This window comes from Xenopus laevis, chromosome 2S (genome assembly GCF_017654675.1).
Source record: "Xenopus laevis strain J_2021 chromosome 2S, Xenopus_laevis_v10.1, whole genome shotgun sequence".
Lineage (NCBI taxonomy): Eukaryota > Metazoa > Chordata > Amphibia > Anura > Pipidae > Xenopus > Xenopus laevis.
The window spans coordinates 59,985,087-60,011,906 of record NC_054374.1 but is presented as its reverse complement, the minus strand read 5'-3'; the positions used below and the strand labels follow the sequence as shown (position 1 = coordinate 60,011,906).

The 26,820-nt window shown below is 39.6% G+C and overlaps 2 protein-coding genes across 5 annotated transcripts; one reads left to right on the top strand and one right to left on the bottom strand.

Annotated features, from left to right (window-relative positions):
* Positions 1-4,537: 4,537 nt before the first annotated feature.
* On the bottom strand, positions 4,538-16,304 carry med20.S (mediator complex subunit 20 S homeolog). 4 transcript variants are annotated; one of them, XM_018248180.2, is made up of 5 exons: positions 16,180-16,304; positions 12,591-12,705; positions 10,989-11,143; positions 9,486-9,739; positions 4,538-5,737 (listed from the first exon to the last, which is right to left on the bottom strand). In XM_018248180.2, the coding sequence occupies exons 3-5, from the start codon at positions 10,999-11,001 to the stop codon at positions 5,525-5,527; spliced, it is 480 nt and encodes a 159-aa protein (XP_018103669.1). In that variant the 5' UTR covers positions 11,002-11,143; positions 12,591-12,705; positions 16,180-16,304; the 3' UTR covers positions 4,538-5,524.
* On the top strand, positions 16,291-26,820 carry bysl.S (bystin like S homeolog). The gene is given in 7 exon segments (NM_001091589.1): positions 16,291-16,625; positions 18,379-18,541; positions 19,350-19,488; positions 21,915-22,048; positions 23,665-23,825; positions 23,907-24,009; positions 26,144-26,820. Coding segments are annotated over 7 exon segments (1,302 nt in total). The 5' UTR covers positions 16,291-16,366; the 3' UTR covers positions 26,487-26,820.

Below are 26,820 nucleotides of genomic sequence, written 5' to 3'. Positions count from 1 at the left end.
TTTCTTTTCTTCGGTGTATACAAGAGTGGAGTTCCCAGGTTCACTTCATAGCTGCACTAATGGCTCAGCTCAATCTAGTCAGCGGCTGACTCAGGATATGATCCATAAAGCTTTAATAAAAATTAATATAAACAAGGCTCCAGGGCCTGATGGCATACACCCCCTGGTTCTAAGAGAGCTTAGTTCAGTTTTAGACCAGCCCCTATTTCTGATTTTCTTAGATTCACTTTCATCTGTCATGGTACCTATGGATTGGAGAAAAGCTGTCTTTCCAATATTTAAAAAAGGGATTACAATCTCAGACTAGCAATTATAGGCCAGTAACTTTGTCATCTGTGGTGGACAAATTATTTGAAGGCTTGTTAAGGGATCGCATTCAAAATTTTGTCCTAGTGAATTGCATTATGAGCAGCAATCAGCTTCAGGCTTTGTGAAGGATAGGTCATGTCAGACAAATTTGATTGCTTTTTAGGATGGACAGTGGGGGGCAGCAGATGTGATACATTTGGATTTTGCCAAATGGTTTGATACCGTGCCCCACAAACGTCTGCTTTCTAAACTAAGATCTGTTGAGCTTAATGAAGTCGTTTGCACATGGATAGGAAACTGGCTGTAACTAAAAAGAAGAAGCAAGCAATGCCAGTCAGCAGCATCAAGGGCAAGTCTTGAGTTGTATTAAAAGGGGCATTGATTCACAGCAGAAAGCTGTCATTCTTCCACTTTATAGACCACTGGTAAGGCCCCATCTAGAATATGCTGTACAGTTTTGGTCTCCATCACTCAAACAGGACATTATTTTATTAGATAGGGTACAGAGAAGGGCAACTAAGATGGTAAAAGGTATGGGAAATCTTATTCAGCAGGATTCGGCCGAATCCTTCTGCCTTGCTGAACCGAATCCGAATTTGCATATGCAAATTACGCGTGGGAAAAATCGTGTGACTTTTTGTCAGAAAACAAGGAAGTAAAAAATGTTTTCCCCTTCCACCCCTAACTTGCAAATGCAAATTAGGGTTCGGATTCAGTTCGGTATTCGACGAATCTTTCGCAAAGGATTCTGGGGGTCGACCAAATCCAAAATAGTGGATTTGGTGCATCCCTAGATTAAGGGGTGACATGATAACTATGTATAAATATATAAGGGGATCATATAATAATCTCTCGAATGCTTTATTTACCAGTAAGTCTTTCCAGCTGACACAAGGTCATCCTTTCCGATTAGAAGAAAAGAGGTTCCACCTTAAAGGAGAAGGAAACCCCCAGGGCGCTAAACCCCTCCCCCCCTCCCCTGTGCTGCCCCCCCTCCCTCCTCCCCCCTGGCCTACCTGTCCCCCTGGGCAAATGCCCCTAACTTTTTACTCACCCCTCTGCGCAGGTCCTGTCCACGGAGTACGCAGTCGCCATCTTCTCCCACGCGCGTCTTCTTCCTGCTCTGATCGGCGTTTTCTGGCGCATGCGCAGTAGGAACAGGTACCGGTACGGCTCTACTGCGCATGCGCCGAATGTCACGAAGTTTTCCGATTTCACTTCGTGACATTCGGCGCATGCGCAGTAGAGCCGTACCGGTACCTGTTCCTACTGCGCATGCGCCAGAAAACGCCGATCAGAGCAGGAAGAAGACGCGCGTGGGAGAAGATGGCGACTGCGTACTCCGTGGACAGGACCTGCGCAGAGGGGTGAGTAAAAAGTTAGGGGCATTTGCCCAGGGGGACAGGTAGGCCAGGGGGGAGGAGGGAGGGGGGGCAGCACAGGGGAGGGGGGGAGGGGTTTAGCGCCCTGGGGGTTTCCTTCTCCTTTAATGTTCGAAAGGGGTTTTTTTACAGTGAGAGCTGTGAAGATGTGGAATTGTCTTCCTGAATCAGTTGTACAGGCTGATAGATTAGATAGCTTTAAGAAGGGTTTGGATGGCTTTTTAGCAAGTGAGAGAATACAGGGTTATGGGAGATAGCTCATAGTACAGGAATGAATTTTTCTCCCCCACTGAGGTTTCAAATGGTGTTTTTTTTTTTTTTTTTGCCTTCTTCTGGATCAACTGGCAGTTAGGCAGGTTAAAAGGTTGAACTTGATGGACACGTGTCTTTTTTCAACCTAACTTACTATGTTACTATGTAACCTAGCCCCCCCCCCCCACAGCAGGGTTTAGTTCTTAGCACAGTAACCCCCCCCCCTTCAGGGTTAGGTCATGTACTGTATTATTTAACTTCCATCTTTGACAGTCACACTCTCCACATCATTAACTCAGTTCCCTCTCCTCTATTCATGGAGAATGAGATTTGTTGGGGAGTTGCTGATTTAGAAATAGTGTTCTGGCTATTATGTTACACATCCAATCACTTCAGCTAGTGATGTGCGGGTCGGGATTTCCCCGACCCGCCATCCCTCCACCTGCGCTCAACTTCCAAGTTACTTTTATAGACCCACGCCATCCCGCCATGCCGATGATGTCACAAAAGAAACTGGGCGAGCAGGCGCAGCATCTGTAAAAGAAGAAACCAAAGTTAGAAGCCAGCATTTGAAGGTGGCCACCCACGAAGAGGAGTCCGAGGTTGGCCTGAACCTGCGGGTCCCAGGCCGGCCCGCACATCACTAACTCCAGCCTTTATACATTACATTTTTGACCAACTAACTATATTAGAAACGTTTTTTTATTTTGCACAGCCTATTTACCCAGTTTTTTACGCTGAACTTTTCCTTTAATAAAGCACATGGGAACGGTATGCTATAATGCAGAAAATAACACATATCCAATAATACACGACACCCTATCTTAGAATAATACACATGACACCATATCTTAGTTGGAGAATGGCCGCAGCAGAATTTATTAGTAGATTTTTTAAACATACCATGTACCGATACATAAAACTAGCCAGCCCAATTCCTTCATTGGGTAGCCTATCCCAATAGTTCCGATTTTGATTCTTCCGGCCAGGAAACTACTTATATAACAAACTTACATTTTTCCTCCAGCTGCGACAATAGTTTTATTATTTATTTATTTTTTATAAACTTTATTAACAACATATACTCAAATATATTACACAAATGGGTGGGTGCAAATCTGGACAGCATGTTGACGATGCTCCTCCTTCACCGATCTTCGCCGACTGACATAAGATAGCCGCGAACCGGCTTTTATACCCCTTCCTTTAGGTCACGTGATTGCTAACCGCTAATCACCTTTCTTTTCTCCTCAGCTGTCGCCCGGGACCTTCATTCAAGCCAGGGACTTCGCTGACTGCAATTTCTACCTCAGGTAAGCATATAAACTTAACCTTTTTTCTTTTACAGCAACCTTCCCATGCCTGCTATAAGTGTTAGGCACACTTAAGCTTACATTTATATCATGTTACTTTAGCAGCTCTATACTGGTACTTCTGTAACAGTTTTAGAATTTGATAAGCTAGTGTAACAGATAAGAGTCCTTTATTCATCACATGCAAATTTATACAAGTACAACCTGCAGTGAAATGCACTCTGTAATTTTTATCCTAGTGCATAAGAATAGTATAGTGCATTAGTTCTTAAATATAAACATAGCAGGGTGGTGACATATTTCCTGGTATGCAGGTTCTTGCTTGACAGAAGCCCTAATACAGTATTCAGGGGGAGATGATCATATCTTTTGCCAGGGACACATATAAATAGGGTCTCCGGGTTAGGGTCTTTTTTAGTGTAGTTTTTTCAATGTGTTTTTTCTGAATATGCCTGGTCTCCTCTATCTCATCTTAGTGAAGCCTCATTCAGGCAGTACCCAGTGCTTGGGAGTTATACATCACTTTTTGCCTGCAACCAAGGTTGATGGAAATCTACAATACCCAGCATGCAGTGGGACTATGCATATCATACTTACCTCTCTGCCACTATCTCCCCTAAGGCTAATGACTACACTGGGCTCAGCCTGTTGATAAATGTAGGCCGAGAATAAGCTATCTTCTGTGCTTGCAACCGAAACACCACATCAATTTGTGGGCAAGCACATGGCACAAATTTTGGAGCTAAACGCACACCCACGTGTATCAGCACCAAAATCTGCTCCTTGAGAGATGATTTGAGTGTAGGGGCTGATTCTTGGCTTGTATTTGACCACAGGCTGAATGAGCCCAGTGTTGCCTTTGGGTTGGGATGTCTTTGCCCACTGGGCAACTCTAAAAAAGCACAAAAGTAATTAGGTAGAAATGAGAGAAAAAAATGTTGGGACAACCCTTACAATACAGACCGGTTTGTAGCCTATGGGCTGCACCCAAAAACTGCCATCCTAGGCACAGGCCCACGAGTACCTACATATAAATACAGCAATGTGACAGTTCATCTTCTAGATATGCTCTTTGCACTCCTGGTTTTGTTTTTCTTACTGATGATTGTAAAGAATACAGAATGAAGTGACATGACTGCGTATACAAAATTATGACAGCGAATCCTCTAGCAATGTTGAAGTATCATACAGTATATGTAACTGTTGTGGCAAGTCATATTCATCAGCATTAGCTGCACCACTATTATCTGCAAGTGAAGAGAAAGTAACTGCACAGACACATTAATTTTCCCAATATGTTTATTTTTTGTAACCATTACAATACTGCATGGTCAGTGATGAACTTGCAATGAATTATGTTAGTTTCAAGGGTGATTCATATGTTAACTGTAAACCACCACCCATCATTCAAGAGATTAAGATGATTATAATTTGGGCATAACTGGAGAACAAAACTGGCTACATTAAGGTATTCATATGCCCAAAAGACAAGGATGTTTTTATATCATTCAGTTCATAGCAAGGTACAAAAAAGTTATAAGAAATATTACATTTTGAACTGACATCACATTTAATCACAATTGCACACAATTAATCACAGCCATTAATCACAACTTTGACTTCTGCTGTAATCCAATAGAAGACAGCAACAGTTAACATGCCCCTATCCATTTTTCTCTGCTTCCCATGTTTGGCATATGCAGTGTCTGATGCACGCAAAGCAGTGACATAACAACATAGTTATTATTAGTTAACAAATGTCCATCAAGTTTTATGCCTAAATGAAACTTGCCTAATTGTAGGTGGATCCAGAAGAAGGGGAAAAAAATCTGAAGCCCCTCTGTCTCAGAGAGAGAAAAGATCATCCAAGATGGCAGTGATACGTAGACCTCAGTTGAAAGCTTGCATTGCTTGGTTCCAAAACATCACAGGACCTCCAATCATATACTTGCTTTACATGTCAAAACACTAATTGGGCATTCCATGAACTTATACTGAAGTTAGGGATCATTTGCAAGTATTTAGTGAATATCTCAGTAGATATAAAGTATACTATTTCACTGTACTTATATGATTTTGAGAAATTTCTGTGCGTAAACGTTTAAATCATAAAATGACAGAACATATTCCAAGGTTTTCTGAAACAGACTAATTAAACAAGATTTTAAACATTTTCCTTAATGGTTGCTTTTAGAGTTAACGAATACAGTTAAATGGTTCAGAACAATGAAAGTACTTATAACTATGGAGATGAGATACATCTGAACATCACCTCATCCCAGCTACAGTGACTTGTTGCTTGCGGATCTTATTAAGGAGCTCCATGTATTGTACCATGGTGTCTGCTGGAGTGTATAGAGGATCATGTTTTGCACTGAAGACTGGAGGAACAGAAGGTGCATGGCTGCCCATAAAGCTCTGCATGAATTCCATCATCAAGTTCCAACAATCTCCTGGCACAGCACATGGACAGTAATCAACCTGTTGGAGACAAATCATATATAACACACATATATTTAAAGAAACTGCAAAAAAGGAATTGGTCAGCCATGGGAAACATCGCAGGGGCTCGTTTCCCAACGGATACTTCTTTTGTTAATCCTATGCAATGCACACATTTATTCCTACACTATCAACAAGCACACTGACAAATATATAGGACTCGCACAACTAACATAGGTCATAAATCATAAATTGCCAAAAGGAATTAAGATATTCAATTTCATGAAAAAAAGAGTAAGATTTCAAGCAAAATGTTTAGCCTAGTTGGAACTGCATGAAACAATGTTACTTTTGTCTGCATGCAACAATTTCCACAACCAGTGGTGTAAATAAGAAGAAGACCTCAAGACCCCAGGGAACAGGGGGAACCGGACCACAGGTTCTGCTTCCTTTGTAGTTAAGAAAATCCTTCCTCCCCAGCTGTTGTCTTAACTACAGATGTAAATGAACAGGCAGGTGATGGGAAGTTAAAGTAGGGCAGTGCTAACTATTTCCTTAGCAAAAGGCCCAGTGTGGCATTTTTACTCCACTGTCCATAACAAAACACAGCTGCAACTATTTTTTCTTAAATATGCTAGTGCACTGGTAAAAATGTGTGAGTTGTCCCAATTGTTTTTCCCACAATTTGGGTTTTTTTCCACTCAAACTTAAACATTTACAACATTGATAAATCTGCCTCTACTTGTTTTTTGGCTGTTGGGATAAGAAAATGTAAATGGATAAATAAAAAAAAATATTAAAAGATATTGCATTTAAAGGAGCTGCAATAAAGCAAGCATCTAAACAGTTCCTTATTTCAGGTACCACAATGTTCCATTTAGCCTGAATTTTCACAAATATATAACTAAAATAACTATATTAAATTCAAAAATATTTCTCTATGCGCTTGCTGTTTAAAAAATATATTTATTATATCATATTAAAATACACATGAATAATCCCACATGGAGCCTAATGCGCTTCATGCTCACCCGGCACAAATTCTTTATATTAATCTGATGTTGTTTTTATCATATCCTCTCTCCCTAAAGGAATTACTCATAACTCCTGCTAGATTATAAAATTATCCATCAGTGGGGTAGTTGTGCCTGAGCCTGAGGAACTGGCCCACTGGTATTCTTGGGGTGGCATGAGCGAGCATGTAGCAGGGTATTCACACTACAATGTTTTCGATAAATCGTGGAGTGAACTTTATTTCCCTTGGACATTAGCCTCAAATCCTTTTGCAAGTCTCTTAGGAATTTAAATCTACAGTTACGAATAAAACATATAGTATTAAACAATTTATAAATTGGAACAGCATAGGAATAATTTATTTAATCTCCTGCAGAAAGTGTAGTAAGCAGTATGTGGGTTGCACTATGTGGTCCCTGAAAGAACACCTTAAGGAGCATATAAATCAGATTGGTAATATCAAATACTGCAATAAAACCAGTCACTAGACACTTTATGGAATGTAATAATAGGGATTTAAAATATTTCTCAGTGCAAGCAATTGAACAGGTGAAAATTGGTATAAGAGGAGGGGATGTTCTAAGCATGTTACTTAAACGAGAAGTGAATTGAATTATTTTATTTTCAGACATGGTTGCCATTGGGTATGAATTTTACTTTTGATTTGGGATTGCCTATGATTTAGTGCTGGGTAAGCCTGAAACACATCAGGCTTTATGTGGGGTTATTGATGTGTATTTTAATGTGCTATAATAAATATATTTTTTAAACAGCATGAGCATAGAGAAATAGTTGAGTTTAATGTATTACCTCTTTTTGGTCACTAGAGGTCTCTATTATGCCCGATTTTGTATCCAATAACTATAACAAGTCTCTCCCCCATTCCTTTCTATATACAGGCATATGAAAAAGTTAGGGAACCCCTCTCAGTCTGCATAATAATTTACTCCACTTTCAACAAAAAAAGATAACAGTGGTATGTCTTTCATTTCCCAGGAACATCTGAGTACTAAGGTGTTTTCTGAACAAAGATTTTTAGTAAAGCAGTATTCAGTTGTATGAAATTAAATCAAATGTGAAAAACTGGCTGTGCAAAAATGTGGGTACCCTTGTAATTTTGCTAATTTGAATGCATGAAACTGCTCAATACCGATTACTGGCAACACCAAATTGGTTGGATTAGCTCGCTAAGCCTAAAACTTCATAGGCAGGTGTGTCCAATCAAGAGAAAAGGTATTTAAGGTGGCCAATTGCAAGTTGTGTTTCTGTTTGACTCTCCTCTGAAGAGTGACAGCAGGGGATCATCATAGCAACTCTCAAAAGATCTGAAAACAAAGATTGTTCAGTATCATGATTTAGGGGAAGGCTACAAAAAGCTGTCTCAGAGGTTTAAACTGTCAGTTTCAACTGAAAGGAAATGGAAGGCCACAGGCACAGTTGCTGTAAAACCCAGGTCTGGCAGGCCAACAAAAATACAAAAGCAGCATATGTGGAGGATTGTGAGAATGTTTACAGACAACCAAAAGATCACCTCCAAAGACCTGAAAGAACATCTTGCTGCAGTATCTGTACATCGTTCTACAATCCAGACCAATTTGCACAAAGAACATCTGTATGGCAGGGTGATGAGATAGAACCCTTTCTGCACTAACGCAAACACAAATTCTTCAGGATAATGTTCAAGCATCAGTCACAAAGTTGAAGTTAAGCAGGGGTTGGATATTCCAACAAGACAATAACCCTAAACACACTTTGAAATCTACAAAGGCATTTATGCAGAGGGAGAAGTACAATATTCTGGAATGGCCGTCACAGTCCCCCTACTTGAATATCATTGAAAATCTATGGGATGATTTAAATCAGGCTCTCCATGCTTGGCAGCCATCAAATTTAACTGAACTTGAGAGGCTTTGTATGGATGAATGGTCAAAACTACCGCCATCCAGAATCCAGACACTCATCAAAGGCTATAGGAGGCGCCTAGAGGCTGCTACATTTGCAAAAGGAGGCTCAACTAAGTATTGATGTAATATCTCTGTTGGGGTGCCCACATCTATGCAATTTTGTTATGATGCATATTGCATATTTTCTGTTAATCCAATAAACTTTATGTCACTGCTGAAATACTACTGTTTCCATAAGGCATGTTATATATTAAAAGGATGTTGCTACTGTGAAAGCTCAGCCAATAATAAACAAAGCTCCAAAGAATTAAGAGGGGTTCCCAAAATTTTTCATATGACTGTATAGCTACATCATTCAACTAATATCTGAAAGTGATGTCCTCCCAATCAAGTGATCTATTTATATTAGAACTGCAGGGAAATGTTTACAAGCTATAGAGCTACACTGGAGTAAAAAGATTTGGAGTAAAGATATAGAAAGCCCAATGGCTTTCAGTGTTCTTTAGGATATAACAGAGATAAAACTTGTATTACTAAAGTAAATTAACAGGTGGACGTTTTCATTTTGTAACATCTACAGTTCCACTGTTTGCCTCTCTGTAAAATGGATTATTTTCCTACTGCCCTCTGTAGAGTAACTAAACAGTGATTTTTTCAGTTATCACTCATGCACTACTGGGAAATGAATTGGCAGAGATAAGCAGGGCTCAGCATTCCCACTCTTCTTCCACAATATTGTTATAGGGAGGAAAACTAGTGTTTTCATGACAATGGCTTCTGCCACAATTCTGTTGCTTAATACCTTAATATGAAGTGCTGTTTAGATAGATCACTATTAGGAATATTTAGTAGTCTTGTGAAATATTTACCTCTACAGTTATTCCACGACCACTCTGTCCCACGGTTACTGTACCAATCTTAACTAAGAAGTCACAGTATTGGTAACGTGTGCCACGTGTTTCCATCTTGTTGGCTTTCGCATTCTGGAAGAATCCCTTTAGCTTTACCATTAGCACATCCAGGTTTAGGTCAGCAACTAGACATGGGCCATTTTCAAACAGTGCAAATGTACTGAGAGGGTACTCTGAATTGTGCATAACATAAAGGAGCTTCCCAGCCTGACCTGAAATTTAGAAGAATATAAATACATATACTTTTTAATTTGGCCCATTCGAATGGGCAGAAAATTTGAGCTTCATGGACTTTTTCAATAACAGTAATATATTGTATTTTCACTAGGGATGCACTGAATTCAGGATTTGACCTTTTTCAGCAGGATTCGGATTCGGCTGAATCCTTGTGCCTGGCCGAACCCGAATCCTAATTTGCATATGCAAATTGTGGGGAGGGTGGGATTTGTTACAAAACAAGGAAGGAAACCAATTTTTTTTTTCCACTTTTCCTTCCCCGCCCCAAATTTGCATTTGCAAATTAGGATTCGGATCGGGATTCGGCAAATCTTCCAAGGTGGAATATCCAAAATAGTGGATTTGGTGCATCCCTAATTTTCACAGTCGATTTCAGCATTTTTGGGCAAGTTCAGTCCACATGGGGATACCGGACATATTCACTATGCAAACTGCTAACACCATTCACATAGTAGATCTTTTATGAAAATATGAATATGGCTAAAAATGCCATATTTTATATACTTAACTTATTGCACCAGCCTAAAGTTTCAGCATGTCAATAGCAGCAATGATCCAGGACTTTAAACTTGTCACAGGGGGGTCACCATCTTGGAAAGTGTCTGTGACACTCACATGCCCAGTGTACATTACATACATTATATTATGTATTATATTGTGACATTTCTATTCTATGTGTACTGTATATTTTGAGTCGGTCCCTAAGCTCAGTTAGTGACAGCAGCACAGAGCATGTGCAGTGAATCAGCAGAAAAGAAGATGGGGAGCTACTGGGGCATCTTTGGAGACACAGATCTTTACTGCTTAAGGGCTGTGGTTGCCTTGGGCTGGTACAGAAGCCCAAAACATAATGTACAACATTTCTAGCTACTTCTTTAGTTTAACTTTCCTTGTCCTTTAAGCTTGGGTACTTCCCATATGCAGCTGACATGGAGATGGCCAGGGTAAAAAGGAAAACTAAACCATACTGTGATTTTCCTTTCTTGTAAGCAAGTTTTTTCCCACCCTATTCTTTATTATTTAACCTAGCAGCTTGTTACTTAGACACCTGTGTAAGGGAGTGGAAAGGCTTTAAAGTTTTAGGTGGGGAATATCTTCTGTTTTAGGGGAGGAGCTAAGCTCATACGCAGCGGACATCGAAAATGGCCAGGAAAGGAAATTCACGGTAAGGATCGTTTAATATTCATTCAACAAACAGACAAAAACAACATAATTTGTTCATACCTGGTGTCCCCATGCTGGCTCCTGCTGTGTGGTACGTCTCACAGTCCACATAGAACGTTCCTTGCTTTTCTGCCCCTAGTTGCTCAAGTTTGCGGGTCAGGATCTCTACAGTTTGCTGTACGCTTTTTCCTTCTGCTAGAGGTACCTGAGACACACTGGTAGAAAATGAAAAATATAGGTTGGAAGAGGCACAGACAGTACAAGAGTGATAAAGCCTCAGACGTTTTTCTGTCTTTGGGAGATCTCATATACTTACTTGGCTTTCAATCTCACTCAAATCTCTTGCTGCCTCCTAGCAATTTCAACCTGGAGGAACCAATGCCACCTCAAACTGAACCTAAAAAAACGGAACTAATCATCTTTTCATCTAAGTCTGGTCCTCCTCCCCCTTTACTAGATTAATGGCATGTTCATTAACCCTTTCAACTCTGCACGTTGTCTGGGGGTATTTGGCTCTCCTTCTATGACCATGTTAACACCACTGTCAAAATCTGTCACTTATACAATATTGCCAAATTCCATCCCTTTCTTTTACAAGTAAAAGCTAAACGAAAACTCTGTGTTTAAAAAAAAAAAACCCACATATGAACGCAGTACATGTCGTTTTTTTTGTTGCATGCTCAGCATGGGTTAGTAAATGCATAAAATACACCCATGTGTAAGAGCCCTAATTAAGAATTGCATTCTCTTTCTAACCCACTGGTCAGCTACATCGGTTCCGCTCACAGGAATAATAAATTAAATCACCTTTAAGAATAAACGTTTTTCCTCTGAAAGGTGACTTAACCCTAAAAAGTTTAAGTATATTAATAGTAAAAAGACGTAGTTGAGTGCTCCTTTAAAATAATGAAAATAATGGTACCAATATGGTTGTAACAGATACAGAAAAGGCAAATGTGCTAAATCAGTTGTTTACTTCAGTGTACACAATAGAGAAGTCAGAGTTCCCAGACTCATTTCATAGCTGCACTGTTGGCTCAGCTCAATCTAGTCAGTGGCTGACCCAGGATATGGTCCATAAAGCTTTAAAAAAATGAATGTAACAAGGCGCCAGGCAAAGATGGAATACACCTCCGGGTTCTAAGAGAGCTTAGTTCACTTTTATCTGGTATGGTACCTATGGACTGGAGAAAAAAATGTAATTCCAATATTTAAAAGGGGATTACGATCTCAGCCAGGCAATTATAGGTCACTAAGCGGACATCTGTGGTGTGCAAATTATTTGAAGGCTTATTAAGGGATCCCTTTCAAAATGTAGTCCTAGTGAATGGCATTATAAGCAGCAATCAGCATGGCTTTATGAAGGATAAGTCATGTCAGACAAATCAGAGTGCTTTTTATGATGAGGTAAGTAAGATGCTGGACAGCGGGGGAGTTGTTGATGTGATCTATTTGGATTTTGCCAAAGCATTTGATACAGTGTCCCACAAATAACTGCTTTCTAATCTAAGGTTCTATTTTTCTTAATGAAGTTGTTAATGGATAGGAAACAGGCTACAGGATCATGTACAGAGGGTGGTTGTTAAAGGAGAATTCAACCCCTTATTAAAAAAACCCTACATAGACCCCCCTCCTTCCTCTCCCCCCTAACTTTTTACTTACACCTTGGTGCAGATTCAGGGCCATCGGAGCACACGGGTGCCATCTTCTGTTCGGGAAGTGCCGTATCGGTAAAGTCACGGAAATTGCTGAATCGCCAGAAGACTACAGAAGATTACTGAAGAAGAAGAAGATGGCCGCTGTGAACTCCTTGAGTCTGCACCAAGGGGTAAGTAAAAAGTTAGGGGCATTTACCTGGATTAGCAGCTAGACTGGGATGGTAGGGATTTTTTAATAAGGGGATGAATTCACCTTTAAGGGTACATTATCTACTTGGAGTACGGTTCTAAGTGTTGTCCCTCAGGGCTCTGTATTGGGTTCACTTTAATTTAACTTGTTCACTAATGACTTAGAGAAGGTATTGTAAGTAATGTATGAGTATTTACAGATGACACAAAACTATCCAGACCAATTGATTCCATCCAGGGTGAAGCATCCTTACAACAGGATCTTGATAAACTGGCAATCAGGGCAACTTAAGTGTCAGATGGGATTCAATGTTGATAAATGTAAAGTCATGCACCTGGGATGTAAAAATATTCAAGCCACTTATACCCTTAAAGGCATTCTGTCATGATTTTTATGATGTAGTGTTTATTTCTAAATTATACAGTTTACACTGCAAATAATTCACTCTACAAAATAAAATGTAATTCCTGAACCAGCAAGGGTATTTTTTTTAAGTTGTAATATTGGTGTGTAGGCAGCCATCGAAGGTCATTTTGCCTGGTCATGTGCTTTCAGAAAGAGCCAGCACTTTAGGATGGAACTGCTTTCTGGCAGGCTGTTGTTTCTCCTACTCACTGTAACGGAAGGTGTCGCAGTGGGACCTGGATTTTGCTATTTTGTGCTATTCTTAGATCCACCAGGCAGCTGTTATCTGGTAACATTCCCATTGTTCTATAGGCTGCTATGGAGGAAAGGGAGGGGTGATATTACTCCAACTTGCAGTACAGCAGTAAAGAGTGACTGAAGTTTATCAAAGCGCAAGTCACATGACTATGGGAAGCTGGGAAACAGACAATAGGTCTAGCCCCATGTCAGATATCTAAATTAAATATAAAAAAAATCTGTTTGCTCTTTTGAGAAATGGATTTAAATGCAGAATTCAGCTGGAGCAGCACTATTAACTGATGCTTTTGAACACTTAACAGTACCCATTTAATGAGACTGCACTAGGCAAATCCATAATGGAAAAGGATCTTGGAGTCCTTGTAAATAATAAACTTGGCTAGAGCAAGCAATACCAGTCAGCAGTTTCAAGGGCAAATAAGGTATTGAGCTGTATTAAAAGGGGCATAAATTCATGGGAGATGGGGGGGGGTCATCCTTCCACTGTATAGAGCACTGGTAAGGCCCCATCTAGAATAAGACGTATAGCTTTGGTCTCCAGTGGTCAAACAAGACATTATTGAATTAGAGAGGCTACAGAGAAAGGCAACTAAGCTGGTAAAAAGTCTGGAAAATCTCTGTTATGAAGAGTGACTGGCCAAGTTAGGGTGGTTTGTGCTGGAAAACGGAGCTTAAAGGGGTGATTTAATACCTATTTATAAATATATAAGAGAATCATAATCTCTCTAATGCTTTATTTACCAGTAGGTTTTCCAGCTGACATGAGGTCACTCATTCTGATTAGAAGAAAGGAGGTTCTGTCCACATATTCGGAAGGGTTTTTTTTTAAAAAATTTTTTTTTAGAGTGAGAGCTGTGAAGATGTGGAATTCTCTCCCTAAATCGATTGTACTGGCCGATAGATTAGATGCTTTAAAGGAGAAGAAAAGTGTTCTTGCACTTGGGGGTGACAAATGTTAGGCACCCCCAAGTGATTGTATTGACTTACCTGAAACCCTAGGCCAGTGCTCCTATCAGCATATAACTGCACCGGCCCGGGGTTATACCAATGAGCACCACAGAGCGATTCTCTTACATCTTCCTCTTTCTAAAAATGCCACTCCTGGCAATTTAAGATCCTATTTCCGGTTTTCAAACCGTAAATTCAGCTCTTCTAGCGCAGAGAGCAGAATTCTGCTCTCTGCGCTAGCATCCTGGCCCTCTCTGGTGCAAAAAGATGAGCACACGGGGGAGGGGTGACAGCAACAACAAGCTGCCTCAGGCGGCAGAGAGGCCAGGACCGCCCCTGCCTAGAGGCATGAAATTCTATGCGGCTCACCAAGAAAATGACCCCGCACAGAGCCTTAGGGAAGGAAGCAGTTTGTTTATTCTGACAAATTAACAGTTTATAGCAGGTATGTGAAACTCAAATACACGTTGGGCCAAAATTTAAAAAATGCTCGAGGGCCGGACAGGTTTATGAAACAGTGTTTATTGAAAACAAATTGAAATTACCTTATTGTATATATTGAACCTGGAACTAACACAGCTCAGAAGTTATTTCCTATAAAACAACATAAATCTTTATGCAGTGTTACACAGAGTAATTTAAACTTTAAAATTTTAAAGCATTTCCCGGAGGAACCTTCCCGAAGGCTTAATAAAGTACTATTCTATCTATCTCCAGACACTTGGTGTCTCATCTTGGATACAAGTTCATCTATGTCTGGGGTCAGGCTCTGAGCTTTCAGGGAGAGGGGTAACACTAGCTCCACAGGTAAGCTGCTGATACACAAGCCGCGGAACAGGGACTTGGTGCCTTTGATTGACTTTGCTTGTCACAAGCGACTTCTGTATCAGCAGCTTACACTGTTAGGCAATATACCGGCCAGCCAGATCTAATAATAAATCATGCGGGCCAAAGATAATCCTGGAGTTTAACACATGTGGTTTATAGGGTGTAGGATTGCCCTCTGGACAGTAAAAATCATGCCTGATGCCAATGTTATTTATAGGGAAGACAGATAAATATAATGCAGGGTTTTTTTTTCCACAAAAGGTGGCAACCCTGAGGGCGCTGGCACACAAGATTTGTCTTTCACAGGCGAGTATGTCTTCCCATTGTTAAAGCCTTGGATCACTGTAAGTAAAACACATTACTCACACCATACCTCCCAACTGTCCCGTTTTCTATGGGACAGTCCCAATTTAGACAGCTCAGCCCGCAGTCCCGGGTTTCTTACTGAAACGTCCTAACTTTCTCTCATACTGACTCGAGAAAAAGATAGTTTCTGAAATAATTTTAAAAAGAAGACTTTTGGCAGAGACCCCAGAACAGCAAGCAGCTGCATTTGGATACATTTGTAATAACTTAAGATAACAAAGAAACAATTGTAACTATTTCAGATAAGCAAGTCTCTTGGGCGAACTATGACTCACATGGCTTAAAGGGTAATTCGCTTTCATTAGCAAAACTGTTATAACATAAAACATTGCACTAAAACTCCTTGGGTGTCATTACTCTAATAGAGGAAGCAAGCTCAGCATGAAAAAAAAAGTTATCAGGGCTTTACAATGGCAAAAAATTAGAAAAGAAAGAATGAAAGTAAGCGTAAAGTTAGCTGAACAGGTCAAATCAATTTAGAGGAAAAAGTGAAAACCTAATTAAAAGGCAGGTGTTAACACAAATCTGCAAACATAATGGCGACGTTTTTTTTCTTTTTCTACTACGAAAATGAATTTAAGTGATTTAAAACACTTACCAAGTCACTCCCATGTTGCTACTCAATCGTATAAACCGCGGCTCCTATGTGATGATGTCACGGCGCACAAAAATGTTGTCACGGTTGGCTCGTTCACGCTGCTTTAAAGTTCCAGATCGAGGCATGATATGCAGTGAGAAGAGGCGCATGCGCATTGCAGGCATTATTGCACGTGTATGTCAGTAGAATGCCAAAGCACAAAAATTCTCGTGGTTCTACTTCTCGCTTACTCCCCTTAGCTGATCAGATCCAGCAGGAGGGAGAGATTAGACCTACGGTCCGAAATAAGCGCAAGGGAAAAGCCGCGAAAGATACCGAAGATGATGGATATGTGGACGAAAAACTGTCCCGAAGGATTCTGGAGCAGGCCCGTATTCAGCAGGAGGAATTGGAGGCCGAATATAGTCTCGGGAATTCGGCCCCGAAAGAGAGGACGACTGTTTTAGGTAAAGCAAGCAGGTCAATATGCAAATGGGAAGGGATTGGAAATATTTAAAATCATTAAAATATCCAGAGGTTTTCCTGTTTTACCAATACTAAAATTGTTAATTAACTAGGGCCTTGTGGGGCCCCTATACCTCCTGGGCCCCCAGCAGTTGCAGGATCTGCTTCCTCTGTAGTTACTCCCCAGTGAATGAGTTTTTTTTCTGGTGAGTTCGAATCTCACATTTTGAGAAATCTGTTCTTAAAAAGTATATAGCCAACTGCAGTTGTACTGTAAATGTTATTTGATAATGGACTTATTTACTGAATCTAATTTGTGATCTCACTTAGAATGCTCAATAAACTTCAAGCACTGAAAAGGAAAAAAAAATGTACACTTTTTATTGCTGTTTTCTTGAATTAGGAAATTCCTAGGTAGCAGTTATATTTTACAATTATTCCGGGTATAGCAGTTATATAAACTTGTAGTTATGGTCCGTAGTTGTTTTTAAGGCCATGACATAAAGATTTTCTATAGAAAACTCTGTCAGTAGACTCCTAACAAGTGCTAACACTTTAAATGCATATGAGCTAGTGTGGAGCAGTGCTATACAACTCTACATAGTACATACAACTCTATACTAACTATACATTCTTTCATGTAGCAGGTTTAATAATTGATATGAAGTCTGTTTAGGGCCAAATTAGTTTTCGAACATAGCCTTGCAAAAAGTCAACTGGGGCCATAAAATTCCTGAGGCCTGCAACCAGCCCATGAGCCTCTAAAGGCAGACACCTGGCATGCAATATGATACAATCATATAATTATTTATCCAGATTAGGGAGATTATTAAAGAAATATGAGAATATTTGAAAATTTGCACATAACTCTTTTTACCAAATGGTTTCTGTGATAAAATAAAGGGCAATTTGAGATTTTATATGTTGATGTGAAATGCATCTTCAGTGTATCAGGCTTTCACTGTCTTTCAGACTGTATTTTAGCATATAATATAAAGACGATTCTGAAATGGCTATTAGACCAGAGCTGAATTTCAAGAAAAATTTTCTGGCTCTTGAGTGCACCAGCATATCCTGGCAATATCTCTGACACTGTAGAAATTGTGTGGGTGGCAAAACATGGCCAGTAGTGTTAACTAAGGTGTGTGCGTGCCTTATTTCTGCTCATTTTGTGGGATGAACGGAAAGTGGTGCTGTACAGCAGACCCTGTGACTGGTCCAGGTCCCCTTTGTATGGTAGATATGCCATTGGTGCTGGTAGGCAGGGATGGGCTATGGCCAATGTCTGGCATAAGAATGGGCTGGTAAGGGGTACAGATGTTTAGGGTTCTGTATTATTAATGTGCCTTTAATCATTTAGATCTAAACTGTGCCTTGCTGGATAATACACCTACACTAAGCATGTAGCATATATACCTTAATTTTATGTATACAATATAAAATACAAGAATCCTATGTGGAATAGTTCACCATTTTCATTTTTGAGATATTTGATTTCATATTTTTTTTTTCATTAAAGATACCACACACTATGCTGTTTTCTAGTGCCATTTAGCTATGACAAGTGCACAAGGCACAGTATGCTTTAGCAGATTTCCTAGCAGTATCTAGAACCAAAGTATGTAATGTACCCAAATATGCAACTAACTGGTATTCAGGCTGTGACCCTCAACTTCCTTTAATGTCCCTTTGGATCTACCCTCTGTATTGTTTGGAACCAGTGATTCACATTACCTTTGTAAATCATTGTCTTAGATTCCAAAAACAAAGCAGAGGGATCAGATTCTGAAGATGATGAGTGGCCTTCATTGGAAAAGGCAGCATCTCTGGAGAAAGGTACTCTCAATGAGGAGGTACAAATCGATCCTGAAGATGAGAAGGCAATTGAATTGTTTATGAATAAGAACCCTCCACTGAGGTAAGGTAGAAAATGTTTGGTGGCAGGCATTACAGATGGGAAAAATAAAGGACTCATAAATAGAAATACTTAAAAGCAGAGATATCAGAATTGTATATTTTCTCAGGCCTAGAAGTATCAAAACCTGAACCCTATCCAGAGTCTATAGGCTGAAACAGTATTATATTGTGAAAGGGGAGATGCCCCGCTTGAATTTGCCCTGTTTCTATGGTTAATAAGAGTAAATGTGTGCTGAATGCCTAGTTCACTTTCATTTCCAACAAGCAGAGAAGAAGGATATAGTGCATGTTATTAAGGAGAAGGAAAGCTACCAAAGCAGTTTGTTGCCAATAGATTAGCCACAATAGTGCAAACTGAAATGCTATATTTATTCTCTAGAATGCTTTGCCATATCTGAGTAAACCGCTCTAGAAGCTCTCTGTTTAGGATAGCAGCTGCCGTATTTGCTTGTTGTGACATCACTTCCTGCCTGAGTCTCTCCCTGCTCACTCATAGCTCTGGGCTCATATTACAGGAGGGGGGGGAGGGAGAGGGCTAGAGGAGCAGACTGAGCATGCCCAAGCCTTGGAGGTTTATGCTGAAAACAGGAAGTCTGATACAAAGCCCATGTATACACAATAGAAGGAAATAAAAGCTGTGTTTATTTTGACAATGGACTCTGAGCAGCATTACTTTGAGGGTTTTATATTGTCCTTTATGATAAAGCTTACTTTAATTTTAACCTTTCCTTCTCATTTAAAGAAGGAAAGGTTAAGACTAGGTAAGCTTTATCAGAAAGGTATGCATAGAAATGTTCCCTGTATTTCAGGCGCACTCTAGCTGATATAATTATGGAAAAGATCACAGAAAAGCAAACCGAGGTAGAAACCATGATGTCTGAGGTCTCTGGACGGCCAATGCCACAATTGGACCCCCGGATACTGGAGGTTTATAAAGGGGTAAAAGAGGTAAGAATTATGACTGGAACACTGCATTTTTTTTGTCCAAATTAATCAGTGAGCTGTTAAAGGGGTAGATCACCTTTAAAACAGAAAGTCAGAAGAGTCAAAAGAATAAGACAAATAACTATAAAAAATAAATAATGAAGACCGATTGAAAAGTTGCTTAAAAATTGGCCATATATAACATATTAAAGTTAACTAGAAGGTGAACCACCCTTTTAATGGCTATGCATCAGGGTTTAATTCTAGTCAATTAAAGTACACAGAAATATGCATTTACAATACAACTTAACCTTTAATATATAATAATGAAAATTTATCTTAGGGAGAGATTAAGATTGGACCACCAATTCCAAAACAAGAAAATGAGGCAAAAAATATTTTACAAGGTTTAAACTAGATTTCCAACAGGTTTATAACCTATTTAAACACACAACTCTCTTGGGGCAAGTTATTTATGGCTTCATATGCATTTTTGTGTGTTTTACAAGAGACCATTCTTGGTATTGTCTTTGGCAGGGTGTTTTGAAGCCACGACAAAACACTGGCGACAGCACCATGTGTCAGTGTCCTTCTCAGGTCATATAATTCATGCATGACTACTTTGCCAGCTATGAAAGAAGAGACCTATCAGTTACTGTGTACAATTATATTTAAAACCCACGAGGCTTTAGCAAGTTTATAATATGAAATGCAGCATCGAATAGATTTATGACTAGATCACTATAAAACCATTACATTCATAACCATTTAGGCAAGTGTCCCTTATATTAGGTTGCCCATAGGCTTACCTTTTTATTCAAGTATATCAAATTCAATGTTCACTATAACCTCCAATAGTGTACTGCCTTTCATGCAAAACCACTTTACTACCTATGAGGGGAGTAACACACTGTAAGTGTTTTGATAAAAATATGTTTTGCAATAAACCATTTTACTTAATACACAACAAATTTTCTGGCAATTGTTTCAGTTCTACATACAAGCAAATCTATCCCGAGTACTCTTTAACTGAACGTATTTATAACTGAAGAGGTATTCCAATAGCATCCACCTTATATCCCTGTTTGGTAAAGGAAGCTTTTTTAAACGGGTTAGGTTGGCCATACATGGGCCGATAAAAGCATGCCGACAGTTGGCAGCTTATTGGCCTGTGTGTGGGGCCCTCCGACAGGCTTCGCCGCTCGATGTCGGGCAGGGGTAAAAATCCCACTGGATCGTGGACCGCATCTGTTTGTTAGTGCGGTCCCGCAATCTGACCGCCCGACCTTGAAGGGGTGGGCATATCAGGGAGAGATTTCGCCAAACAAGCGGATCTCTGTGTATGGCTACCTTTACTTCTAACTTTATCAGCTGTTACCATTTATCACAAACTAGCCAAAGTTTTGTGCACCAGTATACAACTAAGTTAGATAAGGTGAAGAGTATCCTTCCGTTCCCGTCACCTTCACCCGTACCTCTCCCTAAACCAGCAAGAAAAAAGAGGCGGCTCTTAAAGGGGAAGGAAACCTAGTCGGCGCAAACCCCCCCCCTCCCGTTTGTTGCCCACCCTCCCTCCTCCCCCCTGGCCTACCCGTCCCGCTGGGCAAATGCCCCTAACTTGTTACTTACCCTTCTGCGCAGGTCCAGTCCAGGGAGTTCACAGACGACATCTTCCACGCGATCTTCTTTCTGCTGTGAACGGCGCATGCGCAGTAGGATCATTTCGCCGGTACGATCTACTGCGCATGCACGTGACTTTTGGCGCATGCGCAGTAGATCCGTACCGGCGAAATGATCCTACTGCGCATGCGCCAAAACGCCGTTCACAGCAGGAAGAAGATCGCATGGAAGAAGATGTCGTCTGTGAACTCCCTGGACTGGACCTGCGCAGAAGGTAAGTAACAAGTTAGGGGCATTTGCCCAGCGGGACGGGTAGGCCAGGGGGGAGGATGGGCAACAAACGGGTGGGGGGTGTGCGCCGACTAGGTTTCCTTCCCCTTTATTGAGTTAGGTAGTACTGGAAAATCAGTAGGGATGCACAAAAGCCACAAGTTTGGTATTCAGCCGAAGCCCCATATCCTCCGTAATAGGTTCAGCCATAGCAAATCCAAATCCTTGGCACCACTGGAAATTGTGGGCTGAAATTGCAAAATCTTTTCACAAATTTGTTGCTTTATATATGTTTTAGGTTTGATTGCACAGGCTCTTTGGATTTTGCTGAATCCTTCTAAAAATGTTTTAGATTTAGCCAAATCTGGGATTTAGTTAATTCCTAAAAATGATATACTTTCACACGTCATGGGCTGTTTTTATTAATTCAGTACATGTGGTAATATTTCTGCTTGTGTTGACTAAGCTCAACATTAGCAGCAATGTATTTCTAAATCCTGATATTTATTAAATGCCCACTTGTCTGAAGAACTAATACTCACCATGACTTCATATTTCAGGTCCTATCTTCTTACCGTAGTGGAAAGCTGCCAAAAGCTTTTAAAATTGTCCCTGCTCTCTCAAACTGGGAGCAGATTCTTTACATCACAGAGCCAGAGGCTTGGACAGCTGCTGCTGTGTACCAGGCTACCAGGTGAGCCTTTCGATCTGTTACAAAGACTGAAAAGATCCTTGATTTGCCCAGGGCTGTGGAGTCGGTACATAAATCCTTCAACTTCACTTTTGACTGACTTCTCAGTTTATGGTACCTCCGACTCCTCTGTTTTTAAACAGTAACATAAAAACAGAAAGATTATCAAAGCTTTTGCTTCTGAAAGACTACTATAGTTTATATAAACAAGCTGCTCTGTAGCCATGGGGTCAGGATGGGAAAAAGTAGAAAAGTCACAGGTTACATAGCAGATACCATAAACAAGCTGCTCTGTAGCCATGGGGTCAGGATGGGAAAAAGTAGAAAAGTCACAGGTTACATAGCAGATACCACCATTGTATTGGACAAGGTTTATCTTCTATGTGCTAAATAACCTGGGCCTTTTTCCAGCAGTTTGAATTGCTCCATGGCAGCTTTATTTATATAAACTAAAGTCTTTTCTGAAGCAAACACACAGCATTTACCAGTGCATGCTAGCAGTATATTATATGTTAATTACTTCAAAACAATCTCATTTGTTGGTGTTTGTGTTCCTTTAATACACTAATGTATTTTCCATGTTGATAGAAAGAAGTTCAGAACATACAAGGCGTATCATGTATGTTAGACATACTGCCAAAGCTAAAAAAATATAAAACGCATAACTTTGTTAATTCTAAAGCAAACTCATAGTTAAACTACATAAACAAGTAACCTGTGACTTTCTACAATTGGGAAAACCTAAAACAACTTGTATATCAATTGTTCCTGGCATAAAGATGTAGAATAGCTGTTAAATACAATCCAAAATTAACTCAAGTATTGCTCTGAGAAACAGAATTGCTTCTGCCATATTCTCCTTTATAGAAGCTCCTAAATCTGATTTGATTGTTTTCAGTGTTTGCATTTAATATTAAGTCAGGCTGTAAATTTTCATCTGACTGACTTCAGATACCCTAAATTGCTTCAGACTCCACAGCTTTGAATTTGCCTTTGAAATAATTTGGTGAACAGATTTTGGTGTTATCACTACTATTTTTATTGTTATTACACAGTGCTTTACAGAGATTATTCATCAATTGGTTCAATCGTCACTCCACATTATGGTCAATAAATTCTGATACTAGTTAACCTGCTTATTTTTTTTATGGAGAACTAAAATAACCAGTGTAGCGAAGCAGCAGTTTTACAGACAGAATAAAAGAACCACTTTACTTGCCTGTATCAATAGATAACAGGAAATTAAGACATATTATGCAAAAGCTACTAACAAAATTCCCACCCCTTTAAACAAAAGAAGTTATTGTTTGAGAGCAGTCCTTTTTAAGATGAACAGCTATTTCAACATCATCTCTGGTTTGGACTGTTTCCCTAATTTTCATCTGTTTTATTAATAATTCTAGTAATTTATTATGCATTCATGAGGGACCCACAGGCATCACCTAGCAGAAGTTGGAGTTGATAAAAGCTATTTGTGTTGTGTTTTCATTTTTAAATAATCAACAAGGTCACACTTTTCCCATGCCGCTATTATTAAGATGTCCAAAAAGCAGACTTTATGCACACTTGATATGCACTAATGCCTCATTCCTTCCCCCCCCCCCCGCCTTTTTCTTTAGGATATTCTCCTCTAATCTGGCAGAGCGTATGGCTCAGCGTTTTTATAACCTGGTCCTGCTCCCCCGAGTGCGAGATGATATAGCAGAATACAAACGGCTCAATTTTCATCTTTACATGGCTCTCAAAAAGGCTCTTTTTAAACCAGGTGCCTGGTTTAAAGGTGAGAAACTGTATCCTCTGTGAACTCTAAAGTATATAAAAGAAAACGGTAAAGGATGACATCTTTATCCTTTTTATACAGGTATCCTAATTCCACTTTGTGAATCTGGGACATGCTCATTGCGGGAGGCTGTGATAATTGGGAGCATCCTCACCAAGTGCTCAATACCAGTCTTGCACTCCAGGTAGGCATTAGGTTTTGAATACAAAAAATATTGAAAACTACATAGAACCCTTCTATATTATTAAAGCTTGTAATAGACAATCACTAATTATCTATAAATAAATTTTAGTACCAGATTTATGTTTTTTTTAAGTGATTTATTTAGTATTTAATATTTTAGTAACTTACGCACACGGTCAGTCAATTTCATACAGACGTGCATTCAAGGACCCTCAGGCAGAGGTAAAATCAATCCAGCTTTATTTTCACACACTAAAATCCTCCTTATGCATTTTTGTTTGTTGACACGTAATTATAGTTTATTTATAATTATGTGTCAACACACGAAATGTCTTAGACGTCTCCATTTGCTGAAAGTTCGGGGAGCTGCACCTGGATCAGAGATAGGGAGCAGCGAGTGAGCTGCATTTTTTATGAAAATAGTCTTATTAATTCAAGTGAGTTGTTCAAGGCATGGATACCTGAACCTACAGCAAGTTTTGGCGAGCTCTGTTTGTTTTTTAGTGGAGCCTGTTATTGCAATATTTAATCAAGTTTTACCCAATCCGTGCTAAACTTATATATACAATTACTCCTTGTGTTGTAGATAAACTGCGACTCTCCCCAGTAATACTAACGAGTTCTATAGAATATATACTATGTAAACACAATATAATCTAGCTGAAGGATTTCACTTGATTCTTCTTTGAGTTAGGAATGTTTTCATGAGCAATGAACTAAAGCTTGTTCCTTAAGTCCAATTATATGCTTACTGTGCTGTTAACTAACACTTCTCATGACCCATTTTAAATCTGCACGAGTGTACTGGGTTAACAAAGACACTATATTCAGGAAAGCAGACTTAATTCTTTGAAGGGGTTGTTCACTTTCAAACAACTAGTTGTTTTCAGATAGATCAAAAGGAATAACGACCTTTTCCAATGACTTTCTATGTGTGACCATTTTTCTAAAATTGGAAGTGTAAAGTATAATTTTTCACCTTCTGAAGCAGCCCTGGGAGGGGGGCCCTGTAAATTCTTCTAAATCAGGGGTCAGCAACATTTACTATCAAAAGAGCCATTTGTCCCCTCTTCCACGAAAGAAAAATTGTCTGGAGCCACAAAACATAACACAGCTTATAAACTTTTAAAAGTTTTAACCTTTTTTTAATTTTAACTGTTACAACAACAGAATACAACAAACAGAAGTGCAGTGTGTATGAGTAGGCCTACTTTGAAATAAATTAAACGCTGAATTGCCCTATTAAATGCTAGTGTTCTCATCTGTGACTTCTGTTTCTGAAGCTCCATGCTGATCTTCCCTCTCTTGTCTTGAGTGTGTGACCGTGGTTAGGACCATGATGAATCCTCTTGCTGCGGCTCGGTCTTGCCTGTTACTCCTGGGACGTCTATACAGCCCTATCACCTGTTGGCGGCTTACCGCCGTTGGTTACCGCTGTCATACACTCAAGAATCCGTCAGCAGGTGTGAGGGCTGTATAGATGATGTGATAGGCAAAGCCACAAGACTGAGCCGCAGGAAGCAGGATGAAGAGCCGCATGAGTCTCCAGAGCCGCGGGTTGCCTACCCCTGTTTTAAATGGATACCTTCTGAACTAAAAACACAACAACAAAAATTGCATCACTCTTGCAAGTGATTCCAGACACAAATCATGCTCGGCTGAAACAACTCCTGACTGCAGGTTCAGTGTTAGACATCGCATAAAGAGGAAGTTAACAGGAAGAAAAAGCATTTACAAATTAAAATGCCCAAGAAATACAGAACCTATGAATACAAAAGTGCAATTCGGGGTGCATATGACAATAAGAATATTTATATACTATAAATATCTGTATTTGTGGTTTTCAGACCTTTTCTTTTCAACCCACCCCCTCTTCTTTGCTGCCCAGTATTTGGACAATACTCCCTTTTATCTAATAAGAATGTTACAAATATTACTAAAGGCCCATAGTTTAACTGCTGATCTATAGTACTTCATATTTGTTGGCATGCACTTAACATTTGTCGTCATTGTGTTCTCTACCTTGCCTGCTTTATCTAGCGCTATGGCAACTGTTTAATGTTAAGTTTCCATATATATGCTCCTTTTAACACTGCCTTTTTATTTACCACATTTTTCTCTTAATTTTCACAAAGTGCTGCCATGCTGAAGATTGCAGAGATGGAATATAATGGGGCCAACAGTATTTTTCTGCGGCTGTTGATTGATAAGAAATATGCCCTCCCCTTTCGTGTTTTGGATGCACTTCTCTTTCACTTCCTGGCATTTCGTTCAGACAAACGAACACTCCCAGTGCTTTGGCACCAGAGTCTTCTTACACTCTGCCAACGTTATAAAGATGATATGTCTTCAGAGCAGAAAGAGGCTTTGTTAGACCTATTGCGGATACATTCACACCCACAGATATCCAATGAAATTCGTCGAGAGCTAGTCCACTCCAAATCGCGAGATGTTGAAGTGCCAGTGGCAATGGACTAATGAAATGGACTCTCAATTTTTTGGCTTCATTTACAATACAAGTTCTTTTGCCATTTGATGAGTGTGAAAATGGAAAGAATAACAGTACCATGTCTCTGTGAATTGCCATTAGTTAAAATATGTTTATATATTTCTATATTGCATTGGTGAAAGTTTTTCCTTTGAAAAATGCTTACTCATACATAACTATGAAATATGTATTTGTAACAAAATCTCAAGAGTAATCTATACTGAACTGAATACATATTCTTGGATAGAAACAATATCTGCTATGTAAATTGGTCACAAAATATAAACATGAGAATAAAGAATTTTAAAGGACATATCTGTCTTG

Coding starts and splice junctions, on each gene's coding strand:
- med20.S (XM_018248180.2), bottom strand. Junction 5,738..9,485: donor GTCGTGGAATAACTGTAGAG/GTAAATATTTCA, acceptor TGTCTCCAACAG/GTTGATTACTGTCCATGTGC.